At 35.9% G+C, this 22,526-nt stretch overlaps 4 protein-coding genes across 4 annotated transcripts; all 4 read left to right on the forward strand.

Moving 5' to 3' along the window:
• Positions 1–834: 834 nt before the first annotated feature.
• LOC107583854 (aspartate aminotransferase, mitochondrial-like) lies at positions 835–7,359 on the forward strand. The gene is made up of 7 exons (XM_016270208.1): positions 835–1,005; positions 5,051–5,207; positions 5,695–5,823; positions 5,918–5,977; positions 6,219–6,380; positions 6,894–6,998; positions 7,189–7,359. Exons 1-7 carry the CDS (start codon positions 923–925, stop codon positions 7,357–7,359), a joined length of 867 nt encoding a protein of 288 aa, XP_016125694.1. The 5' UTR covers positions 835–922.
• Positions 7,360–7,430: 71 nt separating this feature from the next.
• LOC107583740 (aspartate aminotransferase, mitochondrial-like) lies at positions 7,431–8,304 on the forward strand. The gene is made up of 2 exons (XM_016270037.1): positions 7,431–7,563; positions 7,678–8,304. The coding sequence occupies exons 1-2, from the start codon at positions 7,432–7,434 to the stop codon at positions 7,798–7,800; spliced, it is 255 nt and encodes an 84-aa protein (XP_016125523.1). The 5' UTR covers position 7,431; the 3' UTR covers positions 7,801–8,304.
• Positions 8,305–9,791: 1,487 nt separating this feature from the next.
• Positions 9,792–12,498, forward strand: LOC107583739 (C-factor-like). Its single transcript, XM_016270036.1, has 6 exons — positions 9,792–10,005; positions 10,331–10,382; positions 11,116–11,303; positions 11,403–11,561; positions 12,089–12,199; positions 12,315–12,498. The coding sequence occupies exons 1-6, from the start codon at positions 9,859–9,861 to the stop codon at positions 12,426–12,428; spliced, it is 771 nt and encodes a 256-aa protein (XP_016125522.1). The 5' UTR covers positions 9,792–9,858; the 3' UTR covers positions 12,429–12,498.
• A 295-nt stretch (positions 12,499–12,793) lies between these two features.
• Positions 12,794–14,566, forward strand: LOC107583741 (synaptotagmin-7-like). The gene is made up of 2 exons (XM_016270038.1): positions 12,794–12,902; positions 14,196–14,566. The coding sequence occupies exons 1-2, from the start codon at positions 12,794–12,796 to the stop codon at positions 14,501–14,503; spliced, it is 417 nt and encodes a 138-aa protein (XP_016125524.1). The 3' UTR covers positions 14,504–14,566.
• Positions 14,567–22,526: the final 7,960 nt, after the last annotated feature.

The following is a 22,526-nucleotide window of genomic DNA, read 5'->3' on the forward strand; positions in this document are numbered from 1 at the left end:
TTGCACTAGTATGGCAATATGCATATTGCTTCACTCTAATGCAAGTGTTGGATCTCAGATCACTTGTAAATTCTCTGTTTTTAGAGCAAAATTGAGAACAACAAAGCTTGTGAAGACTGAAGAAATGTTTGGATCTATACCATGGAAATGCTATAGCCTATATAGTATACACATTTGGATAAAAGTCCCCTAGGGGAGCTGTAGTGAATACTGCCTATAGGACTAATAAAGATCATTTTATTTATGACATTTAATATTTTATTACTTTTAAAATAAGATACATTTGCACAACATTTAAGGTAGGTAAATACTTCAAATTAACCACAAAAGATGTACAATTATCTTTTTACATAATACCTCAACAACAAATCCAAACAGCCAGGACTACCATCCTCTTTCCTAAGTGTCTCCGCGCCGGGAAAATAAATACAAAAATAAATACTAAAGCCTTTGCTGGATGGCTGGTCTTAGCTGGTTTAAGTCAGTCAAGCTGGACTCCCAGCCTGGCCATGCTGGTGTTTTCTGGTTTTAGCTGGTTGGTGAGCTGATCTCACAGCCTGTCCAGCTAAAGAAATCAAAACCGTTCTAAAACCTGCCTGCTAAACCAACTATGACCAGGCTGGAAAAACAGGTAAAAATCAGCCAACCAGCTTTTTTGTTGCTTTTTTCCCCCAGCAGGGATATACAGACAAACCACTTCTTCAATCTAGTATTAATCTCATTAGACCAGTTGCTTGTCCAGTCCTCTAGCCCACGTCTCAGTCCCATTCACACCTGTCTCATTTACTGCACTACCTCTTGTCTCCAGCCGCTATGCAATACAACGTCCTTGGAGGCGCTATAAACAACACAAGCAGCTGACAAGCTCAAGTCGCCAGCTAGTGTGTGTTTGTCTTCCACCAAGTCATCTGCGCTTCCAGCAATGGCCCTGCTGAAATCCACCAAGATTTTGACTAGTCTCGGGGCTCAGGCCCCTGTTTTAGCAGTCCTACAACTCCGTGCAAGGTACCTTGAGACTTTATTTTTCTTATGTAAACACTGTTGCCAAGTTAGCTTGTGCTAGCAAGTTAGCGGACTGAGCATTAGAGCAGCACAGCACCGTTGAAAGTTACAGTCTTCCACTTTACTGTAACACATGAAATATTGCCCTTGTGCTTATAATGAAACATGGTTATAAATGCATGAATGCCTTGGATATTTAACGAGAGTTTTTATCTTTCAACAGCACTCACTTAAAGAGTTATTTAGTAAAATTTTGGCAGGAAAAGTTTTTGAATTTTTATCACGTTGATGTAAAAATAATCTTGTGTGATATAATTTGTGATTGTTTGTTTGTTTGTTTGTTTGCTGGTTTTTATTGTATTTGTTATACTTGAATTTTTTTATTGTTTCTGCCATGAAAATAGCATTTGATGCAGACATGGCATTATATATATATATATATATATATATATATATATATATATATATATACTTTATCTTTCAACAAGACATTTTAATACCATATGATGACGGTCAATGTCAGAAGTTATTCTATCATGAGACCAGCAGATTGACAAGATATATCAGGTTCAACTATGCCTAACTGGCTACCTTACTTAGGACTAATCTAGGTCTGATTCATGGTTCATAGATTTTTCTGTGTCAGTTTGGTGGTATTATAGCATGATTAGTGCGAGTTAAACAAAGCAGCCACCTTAGAAGGATTTTTATTTCTGTTACTGCTGTTTCTATTAGTGAAAGTATAAAGTTACATCAATAACCACTGTTGCTGCAGGTTGCCAGGCACCCTAGCTAGGGTACTTAAAACAATGTTTTTAACTTTTATTCATTCATTTAATTTATTTTTGTCTGCTAATTTTTATCTACTTGTTCAGTCATTTGTAATTTTCTCTTAACTTTTTGTCAGCTATCAGTACATTTAAATATTTTACTTCAAGAACATATTAATTCATAAATGTATTCATTTTATTTTATGTGCTTATTTTATTTAATTTGTTTTTATATCTGCTTATTTTAATATTTTTATCTACATTTCCTTTTTTATCTTTTTTTCTAACTTTTAATATATATATTATTATTTTTTATTTGTCCGTTTTGGGTTTACATAAATATATGTGACTGAAGTTATCTGTGACTTGAGCAGGAACATGATAAAAAGAACATGCTCTTGTAACGCCTCATTAAACCTACTTCTTCCAAACTGGCCAATCACTACAGCTCGTTCTCAGTCAGAAACATGCATGTCTACATAAAACCCCAAATGTATGGGGGTAAAATCGTTGCATAATTCCAAATAAATACGTTATGATCCACAAATAAATGTAAAGAGATTAACAAAAATAAAATATATTGATAAATAAATAGAATGAGATCCACAAATAAATCTTAGAGTTTCACAAACAAGAATTAAATTCACACAAAAAATAAAATGAGATTTGCAAATAAAAAACATATTCACAGATATATTTTTATGTCACAAACACAACTTTGCCTGGCATTCATTTGTGAATCGCTTCCTGTGCATTTGTAGATCGCTGCATGCATTTGTGGATAGCTCCCTGTGCATTTGTAAATCGTTGCGCTTATTTGTGGATTTTGAGACATTTCAAGCGTAAAGAGGCAAACCAATCCACAAATGGATGGACTCCACCCCACTTCTATTTAAGCCAATCAGATACCGGTCACGTGGCGCCAACCAATCGTAGCGTGTTCTTGCTCCAACCAATCACGTTTTGCCTTACAATCAGTGTGGGACCAGGCACCAAACACGCTATTCTGGCTAATTAACCGCTTCAAAATGGACGATCAGGACAGTTTAAGACAGGTAAGTGGTGTTAAATTAACAACAATGAGCAAAAATGTAACATGATTGTTGCTATGCTCATATTTATGGTGATGGCGAGGGGACCTGTTCGGTTCACTTAATTTTGTCGAGGTAATCCTTATGTCATGGCCACGAGATGCTATGTTGAAGGAACGACATACTTTTCTCGTGGCCGTGAGTTTAATGCGTAAACAAACCTGCATGACCATAGTAACCCGGGATTATCAGGGATGTATTTATTAATATTTTATTTTAAATTAAGAAATTATTATATTTTTTTTTCCTCTTCAATTCGATCACTTTACTCAACGTTCTATGATACTGTAAATGCTCGACATATGCTATATGACTGGGATTTTTACTGGAATGCAATTTAAAGTATGAATTTAACATATATTTTATTTTATTTCGTCTAATTAACAGACAAGCCTATATAAATAGTGTTTCACTGAGAAATGAATCATTCACGTTTCATTTCAATATGTCGTTCCTTCAACATAGCATCTCGTGGCCACGACATAAGGATTACCTCGACAAAATTAAGTGAACCGAACAGGTCCCCTCGCCATCACCATAAATATGAGCATAGCAACAACCATGTTAAATTTTTGCTCATTGTTGTTAATTTAACACCACTTACCTGTCTTAAACTGTCCTGATCGTCCATTTTGAAGTGGTTAATTAGCCAGAATAGCGTGTTTGGTGCCTGGTCCCACACTGATTGTAAGGCAAAACGTGATTGGTTGGAGCGAGAACACGCTACGATTGGTCGGCGCCACGTGACCGGTATCTGATTGGCTTAAATAGAAGTGGGGTGGAGTCCATCCATTTGTGGATTGGTTTGCCTCTTGACGCTTGAAATGTCTCAAAATCCACAAATAAGCGCAACGATTTACAAATGCACAGGGAGCTATCCACAAATGCATGCAGCGATCTACAAATGCACAGGAAGCGATTCACAAATGAATGCCAGGCAAAGTTGTGTTTGTGACATAAAAATATATCTGTGAATATGTTTTTTATTTGCAAATCATTTTATTTTTTTGCGTGAATTTAATTCTTGTTTGTGAAACTCTCTAAGATTTATTTGTGGATCTCATTCTATTTATTTATCAATACATTTAATTTTTGTTAATCTCTTTACATTTATTTGTGGATCATAATGTATTTATTTGGAATTATGCAACGATTCTACCCCCATACAAATGCTCCTTAAACATTACATTATTGTAATTAATTAATGTTTTGCATTTTGGGTTTTGCTTGTTGTTGAGGATAAAAAAAGTAGCAGTGTGTCTCAAATGCAAAAAAGTGAGAGGAGCAACTGTGCACGTAGTACTGTTTTTATTGTAGTTCTAGTTGCTGATCGGTACAAGGTGATTGACATTTAGAGCCAGGCTGAAATGGGTAGTGTGTGAGCATGACGCATGATTGGTTCTGATGCAGAGGGTGGAGTGCTGTACACCTCTTTTCATAGGAGTACTGCACTACTTTGTGTAGGTGGGGTTTAGATTGGAATTATACTCCCATTTTACATCGGTAATTACAGAGGTGACCTATTGTTTGCCTGTGCAAGCTAACAGATTCTTTATTTAGAAGGACGTGGCCATTCTGAAAGTGTGTGCCAGACATCCATTAGAACAAATACAGGCATGCAACGTGCTTAACAGTAGAGGAGATTTTAAACTCCAGGCTTGAGTTCAGACATGACTGTAAGTCTCTTTAATGGTGGTAGAGGAGTTTAGCAGTGCAATTCAAGCTTTTAATGACTTTCCTTCCGGTTTAAAGAACAGAAGCTCTGTAATGATAATCGCCTTAAACTTATCCAGCTTGGAGAAATTTTAATGAGACGTCATAAGAATGGGTGGATATTTCTCCAAATGTATACGCAAATTGGTTTTAGAGTCAGACAGTGTAAAGACAAGGTGGTCTATTTTTAAATATTATGGATGTTTGAACTTAAGTCTTCGGCACTGCTCCACATTCTTTGGCGTTCACACGAGTGTTTGACCTCAGTTACTTCCAGAAGCTTATGCAAGACTGAAAGTAAAATGTAACAACTTTTAAATATCAATTAGACTTTATATATCATAAAAAATATAATTTAACTTTTAAATATCAATTTCCTATGACAGTGTGCAGTCATAACTATTTGACTGGAGCAGCATACTTGCACTCAATAGTTAACGTAAATAAGTATTCTTTTTTTATTATTATTCTCAGCTCATGGTGGACTGAGGTACAGATGGGACCCCCTGATCCCATCCTGGGTGTCACAGAGGCGTTCAAGCGTGACACCAACCCCAAGAAGATGAACCTCGGAGTAGGAGCTTATAGAGACGATCAGGGCAAGCCGTTTGTTCTCAACTGTGTCCGAAAGGTGCCATCTTGCATATCTTACACATCTTCAAGTGATAGTGAAAATTCTGTTACATTTAATCACCCTCAAATTGTTCCAAACCTGTGTACATTTCTTTCAGCTGTTGAACACAAAAGAGAATATTTTGAAGATTGTTGGTAACCAAAAAGTTGATTGTAGCCATTGACTTCCATAGTCTGGGGAAAGAAATACAATGAAAGTCAATGGCTACAAGTGGAGGGTGAGCAAATGACAGAATTTTTGGTTGAACTATCTCTTTCAATATAATGTAACAATTGGCATACATTATGCTATTTTCTTGTTAGATTCCACTCTGGTTAAACTATTTTACCTTCTAAAACTCTTCTAAACTCTTTTTTTTGTTTTATAGCTGGCCTACGTTTAAAACAGCAATTGTCCATAATGCTATCCATTTCCAATCAGCCAAATAACGTTTTTAAATTCTAATCCCTGCACAAAACAAATGACAGATTTTTGGTATTGTCAGGCTGAGGCCCAGATTGCTGCTAAGAAGTTGGATAAAGAGTACCTTCCTATTGGAGGGTTGGCAGAATTTTCAAAGGCCTGTGCTCAGCTGGCTCTTGGACCTGATAATGCGGTCTTAAAGAGTGGAAGAGTAAGTACTTTAAAGCAAACCATTTTGAAAGGAAGTCTTTTGATTATTAAATTATTAGATGTGATTGTTAATTGCCAGATTTCTGTGCCCACAGAGCATCACCGTCCAGACTATCTCTGGAACTGGATCTCTACGTGTTGGTGCTAACTTTGTGGTATGACATTTTCATATCATTTTTGCTTCAACTTTGAGTTTGTAATGCTGTGTTAGGCCTGATTGCTTCATTTCGAGACTCTTTTTTTTTTTTTTTATAATACTTTTGAAATAATGTGATCACTGTTGACTCTATTGTTATGTCTGGTGGTTATTGATTGTAAGGGGGTTAAAATGTATCAAATGTAGTTCACCACAAGTAGTCATCTCTCTCTCCATCTCTCTCACTTTTACTTGGCTAGGCACGATTCCACAATGTGTCCCAGGATGTGTACCTGCCTAAACCATCCTGGGGTAACCACACCCCTATCTTCAGAGATGCAGGCATGCAGCTAAAGGCCTACTCCTACTATGACCCCAAAACTTGTGGCTTTGACTTTAAAGGAGCCTTGGATGATATTTCAGTAAGAAAAATGTTTTTATATCTATAATACTTTTGAAATAATGTGATCACTGTTGACTCTATTGTTATGTCTGGTGGTTATTGATTGTAAGGGGGTTCAAATGTATCAAATGTAGTTCACCACAAGTAGTCATCTCTCTCTCCATCTCTCTCACTTTTTCTTGGCTAGGCACGATTCCACAATGTGTCCCAGGATGTGTACCTGCCTAAACCATCCTGGGGTAACCACACCCCTATCTTCAGAGATGCAGGCATGCAGCTAAAGGCCTACTCCTACTATGACCCCAAAACTTGTGGCTTTGACTTTAAAGGAGCCTTGGATGATATTTCAGTAAGAAAAATGTTTTTATATCTTGTACTTTTTGGGGATAAACATTGTACATTTGTTGCATTTTAGCTTGTCTTTTCTTTTGATGCCCCTTTTCTCTGCATATTCAAGTACTAATAAAGTGTGTGGGGGATCCTACAAATGAAATAAGATATATGTATTTTTTTTAATAATAATCGCTTTCAGAAAATCCCTGAGAAGAGTGTGATTGTTCTGCACGCGTGCGCTCATAATCCCACAGGAGTGGACCCAAGGCCCGAGCAGTGGAAAGAGATGGCTGCTTTGATCAAGGTAACTGGATTTGGCATTAAATTAAAGTCCAAAATCCAGCTGACCGCAGGTCTCAGAAAAGATTCTCAGTGAAGTGACAGAGAGATAAAGTTGTGTTTGACCAGTTGGACCGATAAAAGAATGACTGTCCTCAGTCTCAAATGAATGACGATTTCAGTGATAATAAGTGTCTTCACTCTCATTTCAACAGAAAAGAAATCTCCTGGTGTTCTTTGACATGGCTTACCAGGGATTTGCCAGTGGCGACATTGATCGTGACGCCTGGGCTGTGCGTTATTTCATTGAGCAGGGGCACAACGTTCTTCTGTCCCAGTCTTTTGCTAAGAACATGGGCCTGTATGGTGAGAATCAAATATATTAAATATATAAAAATATATAAGGCTGCATTTATTGGATCAAAAATACAGTAAAAGCAGTAATTTTGTAGAAAGACATGGCCGACCGCATCATTAAGATGAGGGAGATGCTTGTGTCGAACCTGAAGAAGGAGGGCTCCACTCACAACTGGCAGCATGTTACTGACCAGATCGGGATGTTCTGCTTCACAGGGCTCAAACCGGAGCAGGCAAGTCAAGTGAAAGTGCATTCTGGGAATCTCTGATAAGGCCTCAGTTATTTTCACTATCAGCCTTTTCTCACTGGCTTTTCTCTGCTTGTCTTCTTTATGGCTGTTTGTCAGGTGGAGCGTCTGATTAAAGAATTCTCTATATACATGACAAAAGACGGCCGAATCTCTGTGGCTGGTGTGACTTCTGCAAACGTGGGATATCTAGCACATGCCATCCACGCTGTTACCAAGTGAAGCTGGCACTAGGGACTATAGTTGCAGCAGACAGAGAGCAAGAAAAAGTCATTTAGATTATTCAAAAGTCCTCTGCTGCATGTCTTTTAGGACCAGATTTGAAATAGGACTAATGTAGACTTCCAGTTCACTTGATTTGGTGTTAATTCATGACTCTGAATGTGAGCCCCTCAATGAATTAAGGCAGGATTCTTCCTTTCAAAATGATAAAAACAAACTTTAAAGAATATTGCTTATCATGATTTCCCTTGTCAGAGCTGATAAGAATGTTTTTGTTTTTTATGGTACAAAATGTTCCGATAGATCAGTTAACAACATTTAAAAATCATGTTTTTGTTTTTAGAACAATAACTCTAAATAAGAGTGATTGACTGATTACCCTATATGCTTTACGTTAGAGAAATCACTGAAAGGAGTAAACCAGATTTCATGGTTGGACATTAATTGCAAAAACCTTCAAGGACTGTAACCAGTTTATCATGGTCATTTCACCTAGAGGTGCATAAACTATTATACTAATCAAAATGATGATTTGGCACCAAAGGTCTTTAAGCAGTAACACATTCTTAGACATGTGTATGACTATAAGGCACTTATTCTGTACTGAGCTACTGAAAGCTTACTTCTAGTGATGAAGGATTGCCCATAGTGTTAGTGTCTAGTATTTCCCAAATGTTACACATAAATCATTCAATAAATTATTAGGCATAAACACAATTGTTTGTTTTATCCTGGCCATTAAACTGAATCTGTCACTGAATCTGTGGAAAATCGAGTTAAGATTCATTTTTGGGATGAAAACTGAACACATACTATAACTGATATTTCAGTGGTTAAGTGATGCTTTAAGAAAAGCTTTGCGTGTTTACTATGTGTGGATGCTGATTATGTGAATATGCAGTTTGTTCTGTTTTGAAAAACTTCATATATATGTATAACTAATTATTGTGTTCCTAAAGCAAATTGAGCGATTCATGAAATTTCTCCAGAACAGACATAGAAATGAAATGTCACGAGTGATAGCCTACAGTATGACTCTTTTTAAACAATGAACAAAAAAATAAGGTAACACTTTATTTCGATAGTCCACTTTAGACAGTAAGTAACTTTGTAACTACATGTCAACTAGCAGTTAGTAGAGTATTAGTAGACTGTCTGCTTAGTATCTTCTAACACTTTCTTTGTCAACTTATTCTACTAACCCTAAACCTACCCTAACAGTCTACTCTGAGAGTTAGTAGACATGTAATTGCAAATTAATGAGAATTAGTTGACATGTAGTTACAAAGTTACTTATAGTTAATCGAATGTCTAAAGTGGACTATCCAAATAAAGTGTAACCAAAAATAAAGGTGAGCTCAACGAAAAATCACGTGTTTAATTATTTTAATTTAAATCTTGTGTAAAAAAAAAAAAAAAAACATTTTGTGGGTCACAAGATCGTATTTTATAATAAAGTTACTTAAATGAAATATGGTAAAACTGAGTTTTTTTTCATTATTATTATTGCAGAACTTATGAATACATACGAGAGCAGGGAAATGAGACATGGTTATATCCCCTACAAAAAAATAAAAACAATCATAATAACAAAAACAGAACTAATCATTTGGGTTTGCGCACATCAAGTTATATGGCATTATCTACACATGGAAAGACTGAAAGAAAAGAAAAGCATTACAACCTATCTTTTTCTCTCATTTTAAATAGTCATAATGCATCAAAAAAATTCACTTTTTTGTTATTCATAAGTCTAAGCGATGAAACGATAGTCAAATTCAGCAAGAAAAAGGGGGAAAGACAGGCGATTTAAGCCATTTTTGTTTATGAATAAAGAATTTTGCATTCAATATAAGGAAATTAACAATATATACAACAGGTAATCGCTTTGGATTTTCATAATAAAAAATAACTGGTAAAGCGGAGCTTTGCGCAATGGAGACATCTGATTCGCTGATCACGTGACTCAAGACGAGACTGTCATCAAGCTGTTATCTAACTTGTATCGTCTCGGTCAGGATAGGAAATTGAACTCGTATTCTCGAATAAAGTGACAAAATGACTCATGCGTTTAAAAACTGTTCAAACCTAATGGTCACCGGAGCCAGTCGAGGTCTCGGGCTGCAGATAGTTGAGAGTCTGGTAACGGGAGGCTTCTCTCCCGGGAAGATTATTGCTACAGCTCGCAGTCCAGATGGAGCCAAGGTAATGCTTTGAGCAGACAGCAGTATTTGCATTAGGCATACTATACAAACATTAGAAACCAGCCCCAGATCATTTACACTCATATTAGCTGCAGGAGAATGTGCTCACGCGTAGTTGAGAATTACGATCAACATGCACTATCGTATTTTAAACATTAACATTTTAGATTGTTATTATTGGTCTATAATGATAGTGTACATATGATTTATCTTTTTAGTGATAAATTAATTTGTAAAAGAATAGATATTGCATGTGGTTTAATTAAAAGCCGCACGTGTGATAATTATAAAAGAAAAAAAAGATTAACCTGTCTGTTTTACAATAGGAATTGCAACGTTTGGCAGAAGAGCATCAAAACATAATTATAATTAAACTGGGTAAGTACTTAAGCACTATCTAGTATGGATCAGTAGCTCTTGACTAGTTTTGGGTCATGACCCTTTTTTTTTTTTTTTTGGTCATTAGGTGGCGAGCTAACACAACACACACTTTTTTTATTGTGCAAAAAATCCTTCAAGGGATGAATTAAAGGATTAATATTACCATGAAATTGACAGTTTTATAAATATATAAACAACAGGAAATGTATTTGCCTTAAACGTAATGTAAATAGGGAAGGGTCAGATTTTCTTTTTCCATACATTAGGGTGACCATATGTGAAATCCTGTCCAGGACGCGTCCTGGGAAAATGGCACGTATGGTCACCCTACCATACATTATTTTCTCAGTGGTTTAGTGCAGGGATCCTCAAATCTGGCCCACGAGATCCACTTTCCTGCAGAGTTTAGCTCTAACCCTAATCAAACACACCTGAGCATGCTAATCAATGTCTTCAGGATCATTAGAAAATCACAGGTAGGTGAGTTTGATCAGGGTTGGAGCTAAACTCTGCAGCGCATTGGCCCTCCAGGGCAAGATTTGAGGAACCCTGGTTTAGTGGACGAGGGCATGTTGCCTAGTTGTTCTCCCTTCCGTGGAGAGAAGATAAAAAAAACTCTTTGGGTGGTGACACCAGTTATTAACAGCAGATCTAAAAGAAGTTGTATTTGAAATTAGAGTTTGTTTTTACCTGACTCTGTTGTGTTAATCGTGGACATCTCTGTTACTAGATGTTACAAGTCAGGAGAGTATAGCGAGAGCTGCATCTGAGGTGGAACAGCTCATTCAAGAGGAGGGTCTCAACTGTCTCATCAACAATGCTGGAATTAATGTAGTTGCCAACCTTGAGACAGTCACTGCAGACAAGATGTTGGAAAACTTCCATACCAACTCTGTTGCCCCGTTGATGATCACCAAGGTTTCATTTTGCAAATTAAATCTACAAACAATATATGCACATATGTACGCTCATCACAGATGTCTAAACACTTACTGACTTACAGAACTTGTCATGCAGGCCATGCTCCCACTGCTGAAGCGAGCAGCTGCAAAAGAAATGGGGATGGGCATCCACAGAGCAGCAGTCATCAATATGACGTCTCTACTGGGTTCAGTTGAGCTCTACTGGGGTGATCGTGCCAACAGTTTCAAATGGTACCCCTACAGAACATCAAAGGTTTGTGATATTGTGTTCCTGGAGCTCAATGTCAAGATAAAAGTATCCCTGAGAAGGGACTAAGTAATATAAGTGTATACTCTGAAAGTCGATTTGGAAATGTTTATATTTATATATTTAATCCTTTTGTTGAAGCACCGTTTTCTATGGAAGCCCGTTTTCGCCACGGAAATAAAAAATATTTTTAAAAAAATGTATTGCGACTTTTTTCTCGCAATTTCTTACAAAAAAATTGCGAGATATAAACTCAGAATTGCTAAATGTTAACTCAAAACTGCAAAATATAAACTCAGTTCTGTGAAGTAAAGTCTGAACTACGAGATATAAACTCACATTTGAGAGAAAAATGTATTTATATCTTCATATCTTGCAATTCTCACTTTTTTCTCAGAATTATAAAAATCACAATTGCTTTTTTTTTTTATTCTGCGGCAAAAACAGGCTTTCATTGCATTGTATTGAAGGCTATAATAGTATGTCTGTGAATATATCAGTTGAGATATTGAGTTGCATTGGCTTTATATCAGAGTGCACTGAACATGGTCACCAGATGCTTGGCAGTGGACCTGGAGGCAGATGGGATCCTGTGTATGGCTCTGCATCCAGGCTGGGTACGCACTGATATGGGTGGACCTGAAGTGAGTCTCATTCTTCTATTTGTTCTTTATCACAGCTACCTGCTAACCAAACCGTTACAAAACATAAAACGAGTGATAGACTCTTAGGTAGGTTTGTTGATTGTTTTCTATTCAGGCACCATTGAGCCCTGAGGAAAGCATATCCTGTGTGTTGTCTGTGATTGGGGGTTTGACTGAAAAGGATCATGGGTCATTTCTTCACTATACTGGTGAACAGCTACCCTGGTGACGCTGCAGATGTTTTTTTAGATGCAAGCAATAGAAGCTTTATTATTGTTTTGCTGTATATATATTTATCAGTATGTTTCGTTAGGATATTGTAGATTTAATTTTAGGTTTTACAAGGGAAAGAGAAAAACTGAAGTCAATGAGTTTATGGTCAGATATGCTAACTTCGAGACCCTGGACACAAACATGGTCAATGCCAACAGAGCAGATTAAATCAAGGGTATAAGAATGAGAATGTGTAGGAAAATCAATGTGCTGTGATAAATCAAAATAATCTAGTATAGCCATAAAGTCCTTAGCAGATTTCAGTATAACAAATGGGAAATTATAAGATGAAGAACAATTGGTACAATTTCTGTGTAGGACATGGTTGGTGAGGCACTGCTCTCTCTGAAATACATGCCTACATCTCAGAGGCTGGAGGTGGGAGTGTTGAAGATCCGTACAGTATGTCATCCCAATAAGACTGAGAGAGGTGAGGAATATTTAAGTTTATACTTAGACATGAATGGAATTGTTAGAGTATTTGAAATAAACTACACTGTTAACTGTGCTGCAAAGAATAAAAATACTTTTTTTATTCTTTAACACTTATTTATATAAGGACAGAAATATTGGGACACACCTCTTAATTATTGAATTCAAGTGTTTCAATCAGACCAATTGCCACAGGTGTATAAAAAAAGAACCTAAGCATGCAGTCTGCATTTGCAACCACAACATGTGTCATTATTGAAAGCTTCAGTGAATTCAAGTATGGTACTGTGGTAGGATGCCATTTTTGCAATAAGTCAGTTTGTGAAATGTCATCCCTGCTAGATATTACACAGTCAACCTTAAGTGGTTTTATTGGAAAGTGGAAGTGTTTAGGAACGGCAGCAACTCGTAACTCAGACCACGTAAAGTCACAGAACGGGGTCACTGAGTGCTGAGGTGCATGGTGCGTAAAAGTCACCAACACTCAGCTGATTCCATAGCTGAAGAGTTCCAAACTTCAACTGACATTAAAACCAGCACACAAACTGTGCGGCAGGAGCTGGGAGCAGCCTCACATCACCAAGTGCAATGCCAAGCAGACTGGTGTAATGCATGCCACCACTGGACTCTGGAGCAGTGGAAAGTAAACATGTTCTGTGACAAAACCCAACTCTGTTTGGCTATATGGTTGTGTGTGTGTGTGTGTGTGTGTGTGTGTATATATATATATATATATATATATATATATTAGTTTGAGATTTATTTTTCTAAAGCTTTAATTATTTTTTATTAGTTTGAGATTTTTATTTCTATAGCTTTAATTCATTTGTAAACTTTGGTTTTACAACTTAAACTTATTGCAGTTATTTGCAAAGCCTACATTTCTATTTTGTTTCAGTTTTTAAGTTTAGTTTTTTCATCTAATATGTATATTTTACTTTCATTTCAGCTTTATTTCAATTACCTGAAACAATTTTAATAGTTTTAGTTAACAATAATAAGACTGATACAGCAATGATTACACGGAGCTTTTCAGATGCAGCACAATTGTGTGATATTGCTTACCAACAGTTCACCAACAAGAAGTTACTATTGAGTAACTTACATCTTTGACAAAGCATTTCCAGTATATCTATTTTTGCTGTGTTAATCGAAAATAATTCCAAACAAATTTACAGCAGAACCGTTGCAGCGCCCGGTAGTGGCGCTGAAATGACTCATGGCCAGTGTCTCCACCTACTAAAATTACATTTTAAATTATTTTTAAAGCGTTTGTTGATTGTACTCACAGCTCTCTATGCCAGAACCAGCGTTACCTGCAACCACTGCAAACTTCGATATCAGAGGACAACACAGAAGAAGCGCTGGGAGGTGACTGTGTTCAATGAGGTCCTGACCTTTGTGTTGCCAGATCAACAGATTAGAGAGTGCACCATTATAGTGTCTGTTTATGAAATTCAGACTTCAAAGAAGTCTTCCAAGCATTTGATTGGTCATATCCACATCAAAAAGGGCAAGACCTCCGAGGACGAGCACTGGAAATTGATGATGCAATCACTACGACAGCCAATTGCTAAGTGGAATTCAATCTTTATCTGAAGACACCTGGGCTGTATCCGAAATCTCCACCTATACCCTCATTCACTATTCCCTACATTAGTCCACTCATACAGTTCACTTGAAGGAGTGAATGAAAACGAGTGAGTTGCCTTGTCCAAATACCCGCACTTGTGGTCTTTGCACTTGACCACTTGACTACTTATATGACGTATTTCCTGTATTTGGTCCAAGTGAGCATGAAGACCACAAGTGTGTGTATAACTTTTTATTGCCTGATAGGACACACTTATAGTGTTGTAAAAATGCAAGTGTTTACAGAGCTTTATTTTTATTTTCAATACTTTGTATTTTAAAATCAACTTCTAAATGTCTGTTCAGTGTCTCTATAACAGATGACAATTAAATGTTGTGGCGCTTCTAATTAAGTGACAAAAAGCAGTTGCAAATGTTGTACAAAATAAATATCACCACTACTCATTTGTACCAATAAAATGTGCCATCCTTTGTTTTAGTACCAAATTATATGTAATATCTAATTATCATTCATATTTAACAGACATTGGAAATGTTTCCGTGACCTCTCTCGAGATCTCTGCAAAAAGTCTCACGATTTATTTCCAGAACATAATGCATGATGGGATGCACTAAGATAGTGGATTTAGTGTGCGTTAAGGGCCCTGCGCTCTGGCGTTTTTAAGACCTGGGACAGTCTTGCGCACTTACTTCCTGTCGAGCGCACACGCTCTCAAGTGGCTAAGACAGCAAGTGTGAGAATTTGGACAAGGCAAGTGAATTCGGACACTGAGTGCACCGGAAGGACTGCTGCTTTTGCATAGTTTGCTTTGCTGTTTAATAAAAATTTTAAACGGGCAGCTTCAGTATTAAGATTAAAAGATTTATCTTGAACTCTGTCACGGAAATTATGTATAAACCCTAGTTAAACAATTTAATAGTGAATTTACAATTATACATTGTACACAGAACATCAGATCAGGAACATTTTTGCCACAGTGTCATCTCAAATAATGAACTGTTTTTAATAGCATCATGTGGTGGAAATTACATTTAAACATTTTTGGAATGTAGTGGCTGACTGTTTTGTCTTGCTAAGGTTAATTTCATTGCTGGCATTAAAAGTATTCTAAATTCAATGAAATGTCTGTACATTATTTGCTTAATTTAGAGATGTTTGGAAATGATGCACAATAAAATATGTAATTCAAAAGTGATTTTTTTCAAACCACATGGTGTCTCGTTTAATCTCATGCTCTTCACTCCCACTGCTTTTTGGTGTTTAAAAACCTACAAGTATGAACTTTAAAAAAAAAGCTTTTCTAGGGATTGTTGTGAAAATGTCAATGCCAATGAATGTATGTACACACACACACACACGGAAATCAGTCCTTCTTGAAAAGTGGGACAAAACAGGGTGCAAAATTGAAAAAATAAAACTTTGTACTCAGACAAATGAAACTACATTTGTGTATCTTATATGTACTAAGCTACTGAGCTATGCTTTGATACAACCTCCCAACTTTTCTCTTTTTTAACAAAATGTGCTTTTTTTACCTTGGACTGTGTAATATAATTTCAACTTTATCTTTAACAGCATTCAAGATGTTTTTAACATTTCAAAACACATTCTCGTGTTAGCAGACATATTACACTTTCACATGTGACCAGCAATTCCACAACAAATATAAAATATCATAATATTCAACTGACGGAGGTGACAGAACTGACGGAGGTGACGAAAACCTGAATTTGTAGTCATTTTAACTATCAAAAACATTGAATCAGTCAATTACTGTATTAAAACAAACAGTATGTTATTGTTTATAAAGCTTTTATTCAAGAGTCACATTGAAGTATTTTGATATATCATTGGAACACAAAATCTTATGGTGGTGACATCTGACGGTGTTGACAAATTTGGCATTTATTTCACAAAACCAATGGAGTTCATGTAGTAGCCATTTTATTTTTTTCTGTTGATGCTAGATGCTAATGGAACCTGCTTCAGGAGAATAAAATGATCTAAATATTTCAAATTTCCTCAGAAATTGGAAGATGGCGTTGACATATCATGGTTGTGATACAGGAAATATTAACATTAGGATTTAAAATATTCTAAAACCATAAAACTTAGCATAGCCTGTCTGACACTGCTGTACTCTGCAGGGGTGAACTGTGTGGCAAGGGGATCCTTTAGAGTGAAAGCTGCCCCTGATATTCCCTGATTTTATTATACAAACCCGATTCATTCCCCCAACCCAGCATTGGGGGAATTGGTGATCCTCTGCCCATCTTGACTTCTGAGAGACACTGCCACTCTGAGAGGCTCTTTTTATACCCAGTCATGTTGCCAATTGACCTAATAAGTTGCAAATTGGTCCTCCAGCTGTTCCTTATATGTACATTTAACTTTTCCGGCCTCTTATTGCTACCTGTCCCAACTTTTTTGGAATGTGTAGCTCTCATGAAATCCAAAATGAGCCAATATTTGGCATGACATTTCAAAATGTCTCACTTTCAACATTTGATATGTTATCTATATTCTATTGTGAATAAAATATAAGTTTATGAGATTTGTAAATTATTCCATTCCTTTTTTACTCACAATTTGTACAGTGTCCCAACTTTTTTGGAATTGGGTTTGTATTTTATTGAATGTCTGACGGTGTTGACAAAAAGTGGGGACGCAACTTTAAAATCTTATTAAAAATGCATGTGTCATTAAAAAACAACCTTGCTTTGATAGGAGATATTATTAAGTGTTGCTTTTGATAAAACAAGCTTTTTTCATTAAAAAAACATTTTTATCCATTTTATTGCATATGAATGATTGAACGCTTCTCTGTGGACACACTGTTTTAGATGTAGTGAGAGGACATTAAGAAACATAGATTTGGTATAATAATGAAAAAATTTAATTGAAGGTAATAATTGTGTGAAATACATTCTATTATTAATCCCTCATGACATTTAAAATTGAAAATATTTGTATTTTTAAACCTAATAACAGTTACCCTTGCTGGACCTGTTTTGTCCCATGTTTCAAGAATGACTGAAAATATACTCGTTTATTCGTTATGAATGAATCCTCATTGATGTGTTTACAAGCAAATTTCAATCAGATGTATTATGTTTTCGAATGACAAGCTACTAACTGTAACCACAAGATGGCTCTCTAACACTATGAGAATAATTCATCTTTTGTTTTCAACGTCAGTCATGTTGTTGTTGTTTTAGAGTACATTATAGAGTTCATTCATAGGCTTAATAATATCCTCATACTAATGCCCCACCACAATTCTAATAGATCAGGAGAAGAGTTTGACCAATTGAAATACACATCAGCACTTCCATATAAATGTGATTCAGCAAGCCTGCAATGCATATTTAAATATTTAAATGGAAGTAAACTGACAGCATTTTGGATTGGACAAAACAAGCATGTGATACCATTTCTTTCCCCTCATCTATATCCGCACTGAATGTGTCTATAATGAAGGATGTCTCACAGATGGATTTGAGCTGCAAAAGTTGCAAGCATCACCCATCAGTTCCAGCCCACTGAAGCACTGGCTCACTGCTAAAACTGCAAAGCTAGACTCAGCACTCGAGGAGGCTGCATCACCAGCGTGATGCTAGGATAATTTGGAAGGAGAACAGACCACCACTACCATTAACAGATGAGCGTCTCAGTGGTACATTATTTAGTTTTGGCCTGCTTCCAGATTGTTTGTTTGAAGTAACTCCCGAGCCACTGGTCCAGGCTTCTTATAGCCAAGTAGAAAGTGAATTAAGGCAAACATCACGACTTTGACTCATAATGAGCGGGGCTGAACAGATGTTACGGCACCTCCGCTGCTCAAGGCCATTCCCAGGGATTACATCTCTCTCTTCAAGACTGTTTGGAAAACTGTTCCTCCTACAGTCTGTTAATCAAAGTCACGATGGGATTTGGGGGGAAGGGTGAGCATGAGAAGTCTGGGGCCTTGGAAGGGAGGAATGCATTCCCTTTTTTCTCGCTTTTGTTTAAAACCACAATATTACTTATATAATCTTACAAGAACCCTTCAGGGTTTATAAATATAATGGACATTATACCTCACTGAAACGTTTACGTCAAAATTGTACTTCACCCTTTTGGTATCTGTATCCTTATAAGGGTAGAATGTTAGCACTTAGCACGGTCTTTAATGTCACTATGTTGCAAGCCAAATTAAAATAGACTTCTATGTCAGAAGAAGTGGGTATTTTTTATTTTATTAATTTTTTTATTTAATTTAATTTATTTATTAATTTTGGTATCTGAATCATTATCAGGGGAGAGTAATAGCACCAATAAAAGTTCATTATTATTTAAGTCTTAGGTTAATGCACGGCCCTTCAAAAGTTTGGGGTCAGGCAAGATTTAAAATTAATACTTTTATTCAATTTTATTCAGAAACATTGCCAAGTTACGAAACATGATACCGGTTTCTGATGCAGTTGGTTCCTTGCCGCTGTCGCCTCTGGCTTGCTTAGTTGGGGACACTTCATTTCCAGCGTTATCGTTGACATGATTGCAAAGATATTATTTAAACTGAGCTGGATGTTGACATCACTGAATTCAATGATGAACTGTCTTTAACTGAAAAATTTGTGTTTACTATTGTCATTTTGCATTATTGACACTATTTTCCTAATTAATGCTGTTCAGTTGCTTTGTCACAATCTGTATTGTTAAAAGCGCTATATAAATAAAGGTGACTTGACTTGACTTGACTATTCAGCAAGGATGAATTATTTTGATCAAAAGTGACAAAAAAAAACATTTATACAAAAGATATCTGTTTAAAATAAATGCTGTTTTGAACTATATATTCATTCAAGAATTCTGGAAATGAATCATGGTTTCCACAAAAATGTTTAACATTGATAATTATAAGAAATGTTTCTTGAGCACCAAATCAGCATATTTGAATGATTTCTGAATGATCATGTGACACTGAAGACTGCAGTAATTCCATCACAGGAATAAATTACATTATAAATATATTAAAATAGAAAAAAGTTCTTTTAAATTATAATAATTTTACTGTTTTTACTGTATTTTGATCAAATAAGTGCATACTTGGTAAGCTTTTAAGTCTTTCAAGACCCCAAACAATTGAATGACATTGTACACACACAAAAAACAGCACATGTACTATGATTTGTGATGCACTCATTTTAATAAACCCTGTTACTTTTGCTTCATCTCTGACAGGGTGGGATGGGATTGAACTATTTAGCACTGAAGATTTAGGACAAACTGCAGCCACAGGATTCATAACTAGAATTCCTCCGTCTAAAAAAGTAGCCCAACCTAAAAAAAAGATTATTTAGACAACTGCTAAAATAACTAAGACATATATTCATATTTATTTGAAATAGCTTTGACTATCTCTGTCCCATATGCTTTCATTGTAAGTGCATCACGGTTAATGCATTTCCCTCATTTTTTCTTTCTTTTCTTTTACAAATGAAAAAGATGAGTTGATGCTGGCTCTAGAGCTTAATGTGCATTTAACTGTATTTTCAGTCATAATGAGCTGCAAAGTATGTTATTTTTACTGTAAAAGTCTAACTGAAATTGTAAGGACTAATTATAATTAATAATTAAATTACTTTCAATAGCAGTCTAAAGGAAAGTAAAAATGTCTCAAAATAACACTTAGTCCACCCAAAAATGAAAATTCTGTCATTCATTTTGTGTCATTCCCAGGATGTATAGATTTCTTTCTTCTGTGAAACACAAAAGAAGATATTTGGAAGCATGTTGGTTCCTATCGAAATTCCATTGTATTCTTTTTCAATAAACTGACACCGAAACTTCATGTTTATTAATATTAATCAAAATATCTCCTTTTATGTTCCACAGAGGGAAAAAAAGTCTTCAACTTGAAGGTGAGGTAATGATGACAATTCTCATTTTTGCTTCCTTTTAAGTAAAGTATATTGCGTTTTGTATTTTGACTGAACCCCTTAAGAAAGAATCAACGGTTTCAGATGAGGATACAATGGTCTATGTAAAAAACAATTCCTAATACTGGGAATTACATTAAACCCAAGATTACTGAGGTCACCCAACTTGAAAAGCATTCTGTAGGAGTTGAACATGTACATATATTTATTGATTATATGTATGGCTCTGTATGTGCTCAGAGTACAGGATATGCCCTGATATGTGTATGTGGAGGATATTTTCAGGCTGTGCGTATATGGGTCTTATGACATGAGCGATGCTCCCATAGCTGTTCCAGACCACTGCTGTTACTGCAGTAACACATGATATGTAGAGTTGGCTCACACACTGCTTATGCAATACTAATGAATCAGCCCAGGGCATAATGGAGACTGTTGCACTATTGAGAAGATAATTACTCTTGTTGTCATTGTTGTTTTTGTTGTTACAGAACTTGATTTCTGTTGATGTGTTACTATGTGTTATGTACTGGGTGTGTCTACAAATATATGTGTACATTATACAGCACGAATAGATCTATTAACAACATTGACGTCTTTTTTTTGTATTGTATTGTATTGGGCGTACCATTCATTCTATCATTATATTTGTAGATTGTGTACATTGACGTGTACAAATAAACGGAATATTGAAAACTGGGGCACTTAATTTGACATAAAAACCTATATTTCAGTTTCACTTGGCAATTATTAATAAGTTAAAAAACAGTTAGAATTAGCCTGTTTTCCTTTCCTATTCTGTGTCTAATGTCACTTTGTTGCAAGCCAAATTGAAACTGACTTTTATGTCAGAAGTGCTTTGGTCTATAATTTTTTTAATAGCTTTTTGTGTGTGTGAGCTCCAAAGTGCTCCAAAATCAATTTCTTCACAAATACAAACAGACCTTTGGACAGCAACTAAATCAGGATGTCATGACCTAAAACTGGAATAGTGACTAAAAGTGAAATTTAGAGAAAATCAAACAGAGGCCGATCGTGCATTTTATTTTATTCTTTTATTTTATTGTATATTCTCACAGATTTCTCTCTTTATAGCTTAAATAGGAGTAAAACCAACCATAAACATAAACAATAGTGGCTGAATTCTGGGCAGATTAAAAAGATCTCAGTTGATCTGAGGCATTCAGACATCAAGAAACATTCTTTAAAGACCAACAGGCTTCACACTGCAGGAAATCCAAACAAAGCAGGAACAGGAATTCTGTTTTTCAGCCTGTCAGATTCCATTCTCTGTCACACAACATTCTACACAATCCCAAAAACCTGTGAAGTGGAAACTTAACTGTAAACCCAAGAGAATTAGACAAGATGTGAAACAAACTCAACTGATTATCTTGCAGTGAACTAGGCTATAGCTATTCTTGTCCTCAGATTACACATTCACTGACCACCCACAGTCAGTTCACTGACGCTGATGCATATTACACACAAACTGGAAAGTACTTGCTTGATCTGGCAAGCTCTAATCTGATTGGCTGACTCTGTGTCAACTTCTGAAATAAGGGCATATCTGTTTTATTATTATTATTATTATTAGGCTGCCTGGACATAAAGCTGTGGAATGGATTTATGTAATGAGCTCTACAACACTGCCATAGACAAGTAAAGGAAATGCAACACAAAAATATTATTTTACTAGGCTATAACACATAAATTAGATCGTAACATTTGCCTATCCTCAACCTAAGTTCCAATCTTCACCACATTGTTAACCAGCAAAAGTCAGAACATCTTGTAAATGACAAAAAGTTTAACTTGTGTCTTAAAAACACGCAAAAAGGCTGAATAAGCAGCAAGACAACAGTTCAAAAAAACTTTTTTTTTTTTTTTTTTGTAAACCGGCTTTAACATATCTCAATTTTCTCATTTTTCTAATTCTAATATTTTTAAATAACTCGCGAGTATTATGTAAAGTATAATGGGAACTGGAAATCGTGTTGTCTCAATTCAAATGAACTAAACTTGTGTTTGAAATCGGTCGCTCCCATTGTAGTTGCAACAAACATTCACAAAACTATGCTCGATTAACTCATTTTAACTAAGTAAA

Source organism: Sinocyclocheilus grahami, unplaced genomic scaffold, assembly GCF_001515645.1.
Source record: "Sinocyclocheilus grahami isolate Dianchi unplaced genomic scaffold, SAMN03320097.WGS_v1.1 scaffold55.1, whole genome shotgun sequence".
Lineage (NCBI taxonomy): Eukaryota > Metazoa > Chordata > Actinopteri > Cypriniformes > Cyprinidae > Sinocyclocheilus > Sinocyclocheilus grahami.

Bases quoted from the DNA above. Each gene is read 5' to 3' on its own strand.
- LOC107583854 (XM_016270208.1), top strand. From the start codon at position 923: ATGGCCCTGCTGAAATCCACCAAGATTTTGACTAGTCTCGGGGCTCAG. The intron at 1,006-5,050 runs GTACCTTGAGAC...TATTATTCTCAG, and splicing joins GTCCTACAACTCCGTGCAAG to CTCATGGTGGACTGAGGTAC. The intron at 6,381-6,893 runs GTAAGAAAAATG...AATCGCTTTCAG, and splicing joins GAGCCTTGGATGATATTTCA to AAAATCCCTGAGAAGAGTGT.
- LOC107583740 (XM_016270037.1), top strand. From the start codon at position 7,432: ATGGCCGACCGCATCATTAAGATGAGGGAGATGCTTGTGTCGAACCTG. The intron at 7,564-7,677 runs GCAAGTCAAGTG...GCTGTTTGTCAG, and splicing joins CAGGGCTCAAACCGGAGCAG to GTGGAGCGTCTGATTAAAGA.
- LOC107583739 (XM_016270036.1), top strand. From the start codon at position 9,859: ATGACTCATGCGTTTAAAAACTGTTCAAACCTAATGGTCACCGGAGCC. The intron at 10,006-10,330 runs GTAATGCTTTGA...GTTTTACAATAG, and splicing joins GCAGTCCAGATGGAGCCAAG to GAATTGCAACGTTTGGCAGA. The intron at 11,304-11,402 runs GTTTCATTTTGC...CTTGTCATGCAG, and splicing joins CCCCGTTGATGATCACCAAG to GCCATGCTCCCACTGCTGAA.
- LOC107583741 (XM_016270038.1), top strand. From the start codon at position 12,794: ATGGTTGGTGAGGCACTGCTCTCTCTGAAATACATGCCTACATCTCAG. The intron at 12,903-14,195 runs GTGAGGAATATT...TTGTACTCACAG, and splicing joins TCCCAATAAGACTGAGAGAG to CTCTCTATGCCAGAACCAGC.